Source organism: Sus scrofa, chromosome 1, assembly GCF_000003025.6.
Source record: "Sus scrofa isolate TJ Tabasco breed Duroc chromosome 1, Sscrofa11.1, whole genome shotgun sequence".
Taxonomy (NCBI): Eukaryota; Metazoa; Chordata; class Mammalia; order Artiodactyla; family Suidae; genus Sus; species Sus scrofa.
The window spans coordinates 1,626,712-1,639,977 of NC_010443.5; the positions used below are offsets into that span (position 1 = coordinate 1,626,712).

General features: G+C 56.0%; 1 protein-coding gene across 17 annotated transcripts in view; it reads right to left on the minus strand.

Moving 5' to 3' along the window:
* Positions 1-13,266, minus strand: part of AFDN (afadin, adherens junction formation factor) — a 128,824-nt gene that overhangs the window by 57,060 nt on the left and 58,498 nt on the right. For 14 of the 17 annotated variants that reach the window (XM_013984302.2, XM_021085803.1, XM_021085787.1 and 11 more), the window contains 4 exons: positions 12,455-12,612; positions 7,993-8,104; positions 6,503-6,670; positions 3,579-3,623 (listed from right to left, as the gene is read on the minus strand). In XM_013984302.2, coding sequence (XP_013839756.1) covers positions 3,579-3,623; positions 6,503-6,670; positions 7,993-8,104; positions 12,455-12,612 — 483 coding nt within the window. The remainder of the gene's footprint in view (positions 1-3,578; positions 3,624-6,502; positions 6,671-7,992; positions 8,105-12,454; positions 12,613-13,266) is intronic. The other 3 variants (XM_021085839.1, XM_021085815.1, XM_013984289.2) reach the window with 1 other exon arrangement.

A 13,266-nucleotide genomic window follows, 5' to 3' on the forward strand; every position in this document is an offset into this window, starting at 1 on the left:
AGCGGGGTCACTGGGCGGTTTTCAAGCGGACGCCCTCGAGCTTCTGCCCCAGAGCCCCTGGACCACAGCCCGGCGCGGGCGCAGGCCTGCAGGACGCCTGCGGCCACCCTGGCATCAAGATCCAGCGAGAGCCACTCTGAAAAGCGCTGGCTCACACAGGGGTTGGAAGTGGGTGAAGGGCAGGAAGAGAGGCTGGGTCTCTGCGTCATTCGTGCTGCCAGGAACCGCCGAGATGGCTCCTGTGCCGGGACGGGAACGTCTCGACGGGGGCCGAGGAGGAGGAGGAGGAGCTCGCGGCCAGACGTGCCCGCGCGCTCCTCGCCCGCACGGCCTGCCCAACCCAGGGGCCTGGCCTGACTTCAGAGCCATCGGTCCCTCCGAGGACTCGGGCCTCAGGGCCGGCGCCCGGGCGCCTTCAGAGCTGCTTCCTGAGCGGCAGGGAGGATCCAGCCCGGGACCGGAGGGCAAGCCGCGCAGCTCAGACGCCACGGCCACGGGTTGGGGCCCCTCAAACTGCAGCGGGCGTGGTGGGGTCTGAGCTCGCGGGTTCCCTTAGAACCGTCGCTAACGGCCGAGCACACACAGCAGGCTAACTGCGAAGCTTTCTGATCCGAACCCCTTCGGGAACCCGGGCATCCGGGCGAGGGACGCTGGGCGCCGCGCCAGCCACGGACACGCTTGGTGCACCGGGCAGCAGCTGAAGCGCTGCCCCGCACGAGGCATCAGGCGTGGGGGCCTCTCCCCGGAGGAGGCCGGCCCTCCAGACCCGCCGAGCCCGCGTCCCTGAGGAGTGCGGGTCCTTTCCACCACCCAGGCGGCCCCAGGCGTCCGTCCTGGTCGGGAAGCCGCGCGGGCCCAGCCCTGCTCGACCCTCACACCGCCGAGCGCGCGGTTTCCGCCTTTCCCCGCCCCCGGCACCCAGGTGCCAGGCGGGCAAAGCTGTCTCTAGACCTGGCACTCGGTACAGGGCCTGCTCCAGGGTGCGCTCGACAGCCTCAACAAGGCACTCAACAACAGGGAACGATTCCTGACAGCGAGGACACAGACGTCCCACAGATGACACACGAAGAACAGGGGGAGCACAGAAGCAAACGAACAAGCAGGGATGACTGAGCCACCTACAGAGCTTACAACACGACAGAACCTGAAACACCACTCGCTTTCTTCTCAACTGTGAACGGGCTGTCCTGAATTCTGAAGGGTTATCTTGGGAGCTGATAAAGGGCCACACTGACATGCACGAGTTGAGAAAGAGACCGGGGTGGGGGAGCTTGCTCAGGTCTCCTTCCGCACCCCCTGCAGTGGGAGCTGTCACCACATGGGCCAGAATCACCTTCCCAGCCCCTGTGCCCTCCCTGCTCTGCGGGGGCCAAGCCACGGGGCAGGGGCCTGTGAGGACGCTGGGACGGAGCCCCACGGCGGCCGCAGGTGCAGCAGACACGTGGGGCTGGGGAGGGGGGGCAGGGAGAAGGCTGCATGGAGCCGAGGCGGGTCCCCCTGGAGGAGCCCGGGTCCCTCTCCTCGGAAAAGGCGCCGGGATCTCACAGGTACCACCTCACGCGTGGAAACCAACGCGTACAATGGCTCCTAAAACAAAAATGTAACCCCCCCGCCTCCCGCGCCAGGACCGCTGCACTCCCTGGATCTGCCCAAGGCGCCCGAGCCACCTGCGCCTGCTCCCCGCTCTGCGCGGCAGCAAATGGGCCCCCTGAGAGCAGACACGCCTCCCAAGCAACCCCAGCACACGACAGGGCTTCTTCCACAAGCCTCACCATTTTAAAACTTCTATAATTTTGTCTTAAAAATAGGGCAGCCATTCCTATGTCCAAATTCAAAAGGCACGAAAAGCAAGCAGTGCAGCACAGCCTCCCTCTCCTGCCCCCCACCCGGCCACCAGCCACCAGCCGCCACCAGAAGCAAATCCTCACGCGCCGTCCCTTGCACGCAGAGTTTAAACAACAGGTCCTCGTGTTCTTCCTTCTGCTGTTGTTGTACCAGCGTCAGAAGGCTGTGGAGGGTCACCAACACGACACCCAGGCGGCACCCGCTGTTTGGGACATGCCCTAAAAAACTGCTGTTTTACCCGAAATTCAAAGCCATCCTGAATGTGATCTGCTAATGCTGACGTCGCCCACAGGACCATGGGCCCTGTTCCGCGTCTCATCTAATTCTGTGTTTTAAACTGAGATGTAAAGAAACCTTTCTCTAACAGTCTCCGTTTGAGGCGGGAGAAGACCATTCTGAACGAAGCTGGATCACGTCTCAAAGGGCATTTTGGTTTCCACTCCACACCAAGTCTACAGCTCCAGGTCTGCTTCTGCCTCCGGCTGCTTCCAGGGGAATGAACTCGGGGAAGTCAGCTGGCCTGAGGGCCAGGGTGGCCTTCCTGCCGCAGCACACGCAGAAGAGGCCGGGGGGACCACCACCTAGAGAACGCCAAGCCGGCCAGGCGCTGCGCTAGATGCCAGAGGGCAGCTCATGCGCCCACGGAGCGGACTTCCTAGGGAGCCAGTCCCACAGTCTGGTGCGACCACCCACCATGTCTGGACCTGAGTGCAACCTAAACCGTAGGGCATAGTTTCATCAGCTCTACTGGGAGAAGAAGAAACAAAACTAATTCTCCTCAAGTAGACCTGGCATAACAACCAGCAGCACTTTAGGCAAGTTTACGGCCGTCTTGCATTTCTGGTGCACACCAGGGGACAAAGGAAACCTGTTTCCTACCGTTCCATTACGTCAGTGTGAAATTAACAAACACCTGAAAACATCACAGAATCCTTTTGAGTAAGAAAACCCAAAACTTCAAGTGTGGGTAATATCCAATGAAAACCTGCATGATCAGTTTGGAGAAAATTCGATAAACTGACAGAGAGATGCTAAAAGCTGATGAACTTTACATAAGAGAAAGTGTCTGAATGCTGCATTCGACATGCGAAAGTGGCATGTAACACGTAAAAGACAAACACAATGCTTCCACGTGGGACTGAAGACAACAGACCCTGTTGCACAAACCGGGAGGCACAAATTCAAGTTAAAGCACAGCTTTGCTACCGAGACACGACGACTCTCACCCAAGGCGCGTCTGGGGAACAGCGCCACCTGGTGGTGACGGGTGCCGGCCTCCCACTAGGACCACCTCTCCCTCCTCAGCCCCAGGGACCAGGGACCAGGGCCTCCCCCCGCCCCCGGCTCCTCCCCTGGAGCAGGGAACAGACCAGGCCGCCTGCCTCTCCCACACTGGCTCGCCTGCTCTCTCCCCTGCTCCTGCCTCCTCCTCCCCGGCTTCTCCCCTCTTCCTAATTTGTGGGGGGTTGAAGGACAGGAAAATAACCCTCTCCCTTCTTTTACTCTCACTTAAAACTTAGCATGAATAAAGCAACTGGACATTCCTGCAAAATAGGCTTCTAGCAGGTGAACCCCGGACGTGGAACAGCTACTAGACGAGGAGAAAACGACAGCCCACTACACCTGCCAAGAGAAGGTCTTTACACGAGTCCGCGAACGAGGGCATCGAGGACCCGGGCAGCTGGCACTGCCCTGCCAGTCCCCAAGTTAAAGCGGTAGGAAGGCGGCGTTACCTTCGTGAGGGTGATAGCTGTAGTAGGCAAAGTGACCCCTTCTCCCTGGGGTGAGCGCGCGCGCAGGGCCCAGGTGAGGGCGGCAGCAGGAGAGGCCGTGCAGAACGGGCGGAAGGGGAGGCAGAGAGAGACAGGAGACAGGAGAGGGTGAGCTGCAGTGACCGCTTTCCAAGGAGGAAAAGCACATTTCCACCCGCCCGCCCGCCCGCCTTCAGGCTGTGGGGACAGGACCGTGCCGGCGGTGTGTGCTGGGCAGACCCACGCAGGCCGGGGAGGACACCGAGACACGCGGGGTCACCAGGCAGGAGGCAAGTCAGGCCAGAAGCCCCCCGCTGGGAACGGCCAAGTCCTTCCGTGGAAAGAGCACCACCAGATCCCAAGCGGAGGCTAAAATGCCTTTTTACCCCATTCCTCCCCCAACCTCAGGACCCCAGCCCAGCCTCGGTGGCAGATGTGTGGCCGACACGTGTCCAGTGGGAGCAGAGGACTCCCTGGTACCAAGGCAGCGTTTACAAGGACTGTCTTCCTGTAAATGGAAAACACGTCCGTTTCAGGCAGCAGGTGCTGACTGTGCTCGGCTACGAACAAGGACAACGGAAAAGCCGGCAGAGCACGAGCCAGGACCAGCCGGGCCCCGCGAGCCTGGGCCTCCAGTTGGCTTGCTCCCTGGGGGTGGCGGCACGTGCAGGCCAGCGGACAGGGCACCGGAGCACCTCTGCGCCCCCCGCGCTGCCCGAAGGTGGCTGGGAACCGCCCAGGGGAGGGACTGGGCTGGCAGGCAGGCGGTACAGGCAGCGGCCAGTGCGCCGTGACAAGGAGCCACAGCCGCCGTCCGCCCACCGCCCACTCCCCTCCCACGCGCAAGACAGCGCCACAGACTGGGACCTGGGAGACGAGAAGCAGGAACCAGGCAACTGTCCCTAGCACCCAAGTCCCCAAGGTCAGGGACTGGTCTGCTTTGTTGGCGACCCATCTTCAGGGCCCAGGGCAGTGTCTGACACACACCAAGCATTCGTTCAATGGACCAAATGAACGGCTCCTCAGCCTGAATCTGCTACCCACCCAGAGCACCCTCCCATCACGCCTCTGAAAGGCACTCTGCAGCTGCGACTCAGTGGTCGTCCCTGTGCCCGCACACCTGTCTTCAGGGATGTCCGCTGGGAGGAAAGACACCTTGGCTTCCAGCATGTCGAGCAAATAGTAAAGGACAGACCCAATGGCCCCGAGTCTAAGCTCTAACCAAATGGCTGTCTCACAGCTGCGCCCCAGCGCCGCCCCTCGAACACACGACACACGGTGGGTGGAGTTCCCAAACCAGTGAGAGAGGCTCAAATGGGCCTGGCGGCCGGAAGCTGAGGCAAAGCCACTCGAACATTCTCCTCCCAAGCAGCTCCTTGATTAAAAAATAAGATTCATGGCGGGGGAGGGAGAGTTCCCCTTGTGGCTCAGCCATAACGAACCCAACCAGCACCCGTGAGGATGCGGGTTTAACCCCTTGCCTCGCTCCATGGGTGCAGCTGCAGTGGAGGTCACAGATGCGGCTCAGATGCGGTGTTGCTGTAGCTGTAGTGTAGACTGGCAGCTGCAGGTGCAGCTCCAACTCGTAGCCTGGGAACTTCCATATGCCGCTGGTGCAGCCATAAAAAGCAGAAAAAAATCTTTGGCGTTTCCTTGTGGCTCAGTAGGTTAAGGATCTGGCATTGTCACTGTGGCAGCTCAGGTCACGGCTGAGGCACGGGGCGGATCCCTGGCCCAGGAACTTTGGCATACCACGAGTACAACCAAAAACAACAAAAAAACTGTTTTAAAAACGTCGAAAAAACCCCCTGCTACCTGCAGCACATGGACTGTAAATCACAGAGCATTGGTCAAATCAAGACCGTTTTCCTGTAACAACGAAACAGGACCCAGCTGTGCCTCCAGAGTACTGAGCACAAGCACCACATCTAGCCAGAATTCAAAGCAACCTGACTTCAATAAAGTTTAACACTAGTTACAGACTCGTAAATAAAAATAAACTCAAGACTCAAAGAGGAGACCATCATTCCTGCCCAGGGAACCATGGGCTACGGACATAACCAGCTTGGTCCCGGCTTTTCCATCATCAGTGATGGAGCCTTTCTTAAAGCCGTTCTGAGTGGGAGCGTGACGCAGTCCTTCACGGCACGTCCTAGAACAGGCCACGTGGTAACAGCATTTGAACCAAATAGCAAGACGTGCTTCGGCTCAATGATAAACAAACGTGCATCTGTGCTTTACACATGTGCAAATGTGTGCTCTACAAACACGTGTGTATAAAACATTTCTCTAAGAATGGCAACGTTTTTCTCTACCTACGGCCACCTTACAACAGCTTTAGCTTCAGAGAGCTCAACAAACCAGATGTTTGGAGCCCTCGCCTGAACGCGCGCTGCGCCCACTGGGATTGAAACTGAACAGACTGTCCTCCTCCAGACGGACGTCCTAGCCCGCGGGGAAGACCCTCGTCGGACACTGTCCACACACCGAGAACCAGTGCGACACACACACGCACACCCGGCTCGAGTAAACCTGCCCTAAGAGGTGCACACATCACTCGGTCGTTCTCAGTAGTTCGATATTTTACAGGGTTTATGCAGGAAGAAGACTTTTAAAAGGGAATGCATCATTTAAACATCTCCTTAAACCGCCTGTATTCATGATTTAAAATTTTGTTTTCCCATATTCATTTTTGTTCGTGTGAAATTTATTTTTATGCACGAATATATATATCCTGTGACCTTAAGCGTTTTTGTTTTTTGAATAAGTACCTTCTTATGATGGTTACTTTTTAAAGACATAAATGGTCACTCTAAAGGCTGCCAGCCAAAAGAAAAGCCACGAACATAAAACTCACTAGAAAGCACAGCCCGTCCAGCTGAGGGCGCACACCTGACCCGTCTCACCTGGGCTCAGCTCCACTAGGTAGGGCAGCTTCTCCGGGGGGAGCGCAGAGCCATAGCCAGAGCCGTCGGGCCGCTCCTTCCCCTTGGGCGGCTTCCCCTCCGCGTGCTTCTTGCTCTTCTTGGGGATGTGCTCTGGGGGCCTCCTCTTCAGCTGGAAGACCAGCATCCCTAGAAGAGCAGCACCGTCAACGCTCAGCCAGACTCCCGGCCGGGGAGACGGCCAGAGGCCTGGCCACAGCCACACTGAGATCCATCAAGAAAGCCTAACTGCGCGACCTCTCCCGAGGTGTATTTAAACGCAAGGGTACCCAACTTGCACGTTCCCTCGGTCAAGGAAATATGACTCCCTTGATGTGCTCTAGAAACCCTGGCAAGCAATTTCCAAAGAATATTTTAAATGAACAACCACTCAAGCACATTACATGCTGGAGAAATAGCACACCGGCTTGGGAATAAACCACTGCTGTGGGTAAAGAGCCCTCTGATCAACAAACACATTCACACACATCACACACGCACACGCGATGCACACACACAGTCGTACTGTGATTCTTACTTAACTCAATGGAATTAAACTCAGAATTCAAAGCAACCTGACTTCAATAAAGTTTAAATTTATGCTGCTGAGAAACAGTACCAAGCAAGTGTGTGTTTAAAACTACCAACCTAGGAGTTCCCGTTGTGGCACAGCGGCAACGAATCCAACTAGGATCCACGAAGACATGGGTTCCATCCCTGGCCGCCCTCAGAGCGTTAAGGATCCGGCGTTGCCAGGAGCTGTGGTGTACGTCACAGACGCAGCTCGGATCTGGCGTTGCTGTGGCAGCTGTACGCTCTGACCCAACCCCTAGCCTGGGAATCTCCATACGCCGCGTGAGCAGCCCTGAAAAGCAAACCAAAACCAAACCCAAACCCAAAAAACCCTACCAATCTACATTCAAAAACTGACAGTATCAACTGGCAGTAAGTTTTTATGTCTTTATTACTGCAAAGGCCGTCTACTGAGCAACAGTTAGCTGAAGATGCGTATCTGAAAGCAAGAAGACTATTTCATCAAATGCATTCCTTTAATCCCTCACCGCTTTGGAATAATTAGGGGAAGTCACCTGAATAGTGAAAGGCCTGGATGTGCGACCTGAAATGACTAAATCACTGGACAATGTTTAGGGACTCCGGTTACTCTCCAGCGATGACCATCGCCCCCACTTCCGGCCAAGTGCTCAAAACCCGCTTCTTGGAGACACGGTGCTCCTCCCGGGAGGCGGCAGCCTCTCCCAGGTCCCGCACGGGACTCACCCAGCAGAGCGAGGCCCTCAGGGTGAGGGGCCGCCTGGGAGCCGCCCAGCAAGTCCACGCAGGGCAGAGGCGCCCAGCCGGCGCAACGTGCTGTCACGCACTCCTCGGTCCCCCAGCAAGTTAACGACCAGCCCACCGTGGGCACGTTCAGGCATCACAGAGGTGATTCCTTAGCCAGTCAGGTCACCCCTCACCTTTGTCACCAGGCCATTCCCTGAAGATCTGTAAAGGACACTCGTCATCGTCCAGGATAATTTCTTTAGCACCTTTCTCATCCGAATGCTGGGCTCCAGGAGGAAGCATAACCTAAGAGGAAAAACAAGTAATGCTGACTATACCGAAAAAGCAAATCTGCAGGTATTTAAAACAAAGAATTTCCTGGGTTTGACTAAAAAAAAAGTCGCTGTAGAACTGAAATGGTCACACACTATGAATAATCCTCAAACCGTCGACAAAAGGGCAGGAAGAGCGTTTCCCACAAAAAGCCGAGAGAGCTGACGGGGCCTTCTCGCTCACCTGCGCCCTGCGCCGCCCCCGCCCAGAACCCTGGTCCGCGAGCTTCTGACAAACCCTCCCTGGCATGAGAGTGGGCAGCGGCGAGCCTGCGAGCAGGTGCCCAAGGAAGCGACTTCAGCGCTGCAGACGCCGACCTCTGCATCCATCACCCACCCGTCACCACCAGCTTCACCTTAGCGGTGCGTTTCGGCCGAGCGTGTCTGGCCTGGGGGTCAGAGCTCAGGCCCTCTGCTCCGGAAAGCGCTGCTTAGGTACCCAGGCTCCGCGGCTCCCGCTGCAGGGACCGGTGCCAATCCTGACCCCCAGGGCTCTACGTGAGACTTGAACCTTTTTCTCTGAGACCACTGTCCCTCCTTTTCTCTAGTGTTCTGCAATTTCGAAGCGACACGGCTGGTGTGGACCTCTCTCAAAGCGACGGCCCCACTCCTCAGCGGCCCGGCCTGAGCGCCAAGCCTCAGGTCTGGGAGACAGTCTAGTCGTACTTCTTCGGGAACTCCTCCCTCCACTTCCTCTTGCTGCTTCTGTCGGAGCCCCTCTGATCTCATTTTAAGATACTCCACACTGAGACTCTAGAGTCGGAGCGCCTCTTCCTGGCAGATTTCCCCAGCTTTTCCCTCCAGCCCATCGCCGTTCCCCACATCCTTGGGCCTCCACAGCCCTCCGTCCACACGGCCTCCTCCCAGCGGCCCAGCGGCCCAGGGTCCCAGGGTCCCAGGGTCCCAGGGTCCCAGGGTCCCGGTCTCGGCTCAGGGACGCACGGCCCCTCCTCTCTCCGAGTCTCAGTCTTCGACCTCTCCCCCCGTCCTGGCTCCTTCATCTCCAGGGTCTCTGATCTGATCTGTGTTGGTCTTTCATTTAAAGGCACGTGCAAACGTCTGTTGGGTCTGGGCCGGCCACTCACACCCCACAGCACGGCAAAGACAGCGAACAGTGACGGCTGCACGAACGGACAAGGACCGCCGCTGGAAGGCGCGAGAGGCCGGCGGACTAGAACGTCCAAAGGTCAGATTCCAGATAGACTGTCCTTCTCTGGCCAGCGAGTGCCTTCTGGGAGGAATCCTTAAATGTTCTGGCCGTCGGCCCCCTGCGAGCGGCCTTCCACTCCACCTGCCACAGCAAAGAGCTTCCGACGCCCGTCACCCTCCAGGGTCAGCTGCTCCAGCCTCAGAGGACAGACGACACCACGGCGGCCGGGACGGGGCGGGAATTCTCAGGGCGACTTTCAGCCCCTCTGCTTTCAGCCCGAGAATTCTCCAGGCTGCCCGGGAGGGCTGGGGCCCAGGCGCCCCGCGGGCCCCCCGCCGGCCGCTCCTCCGCTGCCAGGTCAGACGGCGCGCACTCGCCCGCAGCGCTCACCGCGCCCTCGCGCCAGCCTCCTCTCACCCTCTCTGCTCCCGTGCAGCGACGCACGGCTTTCTATTCCTCTACTGCCATCTCGACGGGATGAGGACGTCTGTTTCCTCATCTATTTTCAGCTGAAAATTGGGCTTTATTCATAAAAATACTGACCTATCAAATATTTTTTCCAAGTGAATGTGAATTCTTAGCTTTTCAGCAAAAAGAAAAAAGCCGTGAAACTCAGACAAGGTCTTTTACTTAATTCCAGCTGTAGAAACACTACCAAGAGCTGAGGGCTTAGAGAGGCCCTCATACTCTTTTCCCAGACTGCAGACTGCAGACTGCAGCATCTGACTCATCTACAGACTTTTCATGCAAAGCCAATCACATTTCCGGCAGGTTTTACGTTGACATTGATAGCTGATTCTAAAACGTATTTGTAAACGCAAAAGACCTAGAGTAACCAAAGCAATGTTTAAAAGTGAAAGCAAAAAACAAAATTTGGCCTTTGCGTGATCTGCAGGCTCACTATAAATCCGCAGTTATCACAGTCTGGCACTGGCAGAGGGTACAAGACATGCAAATGATCAAACAGCAGGCTCCACAAATAGAACCAAACACACATACGGTCAACGGACCTTTGACAAAGGTGCCAGCGCACCCAGTGGGAGACAGGAAAGTGTTTTTACCACAAACGGCACTGACCAACTGGGTATCCGTATGGAAAAAAGGAGCATCGACCTCAACTCGCACCATCCACACACACGGCCTTGAAATGGAACCAGAGACCAGAACGCAAGACCAACTGAAAACTGAAAACGTCTGTAATGAAGGACAGGGTGACGTGTTCGCACCCGTGGCAAAAGCAAATTCCTATCGAGAACACAAAAAGCATAGAATGCTAAAAAAAAAAAAAAGACAAACGGACTTCAACAAAATTGATACATTTTTACCCTTTGAAAAATACCATTTAAAGATGAAAAGGCAAGCCAAAAGCCACAGCCTGGGAACAACATCTTCCCAACACACGGATCCCACAGAGGACTTGACGTGACGCGTGTCGGTGAGCAGGGAGGCCAGGCTCGTCCTCAGCGAGGCTCCCCGGACCTGGCGGCTCCGCCGAAAGGCAAAGGACCTGGCGTCCCGCGGCGGGTGGCGGGCGGCGAGGCCCGAGCTCTCGTACATCCCAGCGGCGTGGCAACAGTTTCAGTTACACTCCGCCTGCTGTGAGAGTGAGGCACTTCCGAGTACTGACTCGACGGACGGAAAAGTGCTTCTCTGAGAAGACCCGCAGGCCTCTGTTCACAGCAGGTGTACTCTTTGGGGCCAGAAACTGAAAACCGGAAGCAACGCAAACTCCAGCAACAGGGTAACGGGTGGACACACTGCAAGTGATCCATGAAACGAGGCACGACTCGGCAAGAAAAGGAGGCAACTGCTGACACACGCGACCACAGAGGGGGCTCCTGCAGTCACCATGCTGAGTGAAAGAAACCGGGCAGGCAGTTAACCCGACCAGGAACCAGAGCACGTGGGTTCGATCTCGGGCCTCGCTCAGTGGGTTCAGGATCCGGCGCTGCCGTGAGCTGTGGTGTAGGTCGCAGATGCGGCTTGGATCTGGCGTTGCTGTGGCTGTGGGGTAGGCCTGCAGCTGCAGCTCCAGTGTGACCCCCTAGCCTGGGAACCTCCATGTGCCCTGGGTGAGGCCCTGAAAAGACCAAAAAACAACAAAAAAGAAAGCAGGCCAAAAAAGAGTTCACACTCTACAAGGCCATGTAGGCAAAAATCCTAGAAAATGCAGCTCATCGACGGTATCAGAGGGCAGACTTGCAGCTGCCCGGGGAAAGGAGCTGAAGGAAGCGATGGGTCACCCGGGGGGGGACGCTTCCGAGGCGAAGCAGCGGCTACTGGCGCTGCCAGGTCTAAGCCAGGGCACCGTCATACACTGTACTCTGACGAGTCCTCAGTCATCCTGGTAGGGAATTAAAATGGGTAGTCACACTTTCACTACTTAATAATCCATTGCTAAGTGCAAGGAAGATACCTTTTGAAAAAATCTACTTCCGATGAGATTATGACAGGGAAAAACTCATTATAAAGAAGTCAGTACATACTTGCGACTGACTTAAAGGTTAAGAATCTTCCAAAAAGCGTGGCTTGGAAGAGAAAATCTGCTCGATTTTCCTTCCTGTTACCAAACCAATTCTGAGGCATACGTTTTACTGTACTCACTGAGTTCTAGGTCAAAGACGTGTTCCTTAGGCCTGAGCAATCACGGATGGCTACTAAGCCTATCAAGCAAATGCTGGTGAATGATGAACGGCAAACCAAAATGGATTGAAAGTGGAGTCTTTGACAATATGCCTCAGTAAAACGAGAACATCACTCAAGCAAACTTCACTAAAACAGTCACTACAAATGCAAAATAAAAGCTGGAAGGCATGTATCTAATCGTTAATGGTGCTTCTCCTTTGGTGCTGGAACTACAGAGAGTCTGTATTTTCTTCGATTCGCCTTTTTGTACTTTTCTCCGTTTGTAACGGGAACACATCTCTTCCCAGTGGAAGGACGGATGCTGCTGCTCACATAAATCTAACGCATGGTTTCTCCCAGATTCTAGGGACGGCCTGCGGGGAAAACCAGCCCAGGTTTAACTGGCATTGGAAGACTAGCTTTCTCACCAACACACCACTGTAAATCAACCATATTCAGTTTACAAGTAAAGAGACAGAGTCTCTGGCCACTGCCACGCGCGGTTCTACCACGCGCAGCACTGCTGGGCACTGACTGGGCAGCACCTACCCGGGCGATGCAGTAATCCTTCGGGTTCTCCTTCTCCAGACCGTACTTCTCCAAAGCCTCCGCCACGGCAAAGTCGGCGGGGTCCGTGGTGGACAGCAGGATTGTCTTGTAGGGAATATTTGGCTTTAAACTATCCGCATAAATTCTCAACGTTCCACCTGGAAAAAAGGAGTGCGACACCTCTGAGCACAGCTGCGTATTATCCCAACAGCAGAGATCCGCACAGGAATTCCACTCCACCTCCTGTCCGGTGACACACATCAGCGGCGACGCGGTCACCCAGTCACGCTTGGCCAAGGGGGTAACTCCACCCGCCGAGGCCGCTTCTGTCCTCTCTTCAAGCCCAGGCAGTTTTTAGAACGAAGCGACTCCACCACGGCTACAGGACGGAGAAGGGGGACCTGCAGCGCCCTGCCAGTGCGCGGCTCGCTGCTCGGCCGCCCGCCCCCGTGCCCTCACCTGCCCGCCGTCATCTACCTGCTTCCCCCGGTGGTGCCACTTCCTCGCCATCAATCTGAAACTTAAAAACCCAGACAAGCATAACCCCACGAAATAACTCAGTTTTAGGAAAGTGAACTTCGAACCCAGACGCTTCCGGTGCTGAGTCCACAGACACCGCACGAGGTATCTGCCACCAAAAAACACTTGGCTCTATTTATTTCTCTTTCCAGCAGCCCAAGTTCACTTCCAGCCAGGAACTCGTCTGCCAATTCGAGCAGAGCCGTCTGGATTCCTGAGGCGTTCTGCTTATGTTTCCTTTTTAACGGAATTCCACATACGTATTATTGCTATTTTTGGTGTCACAACTTGCC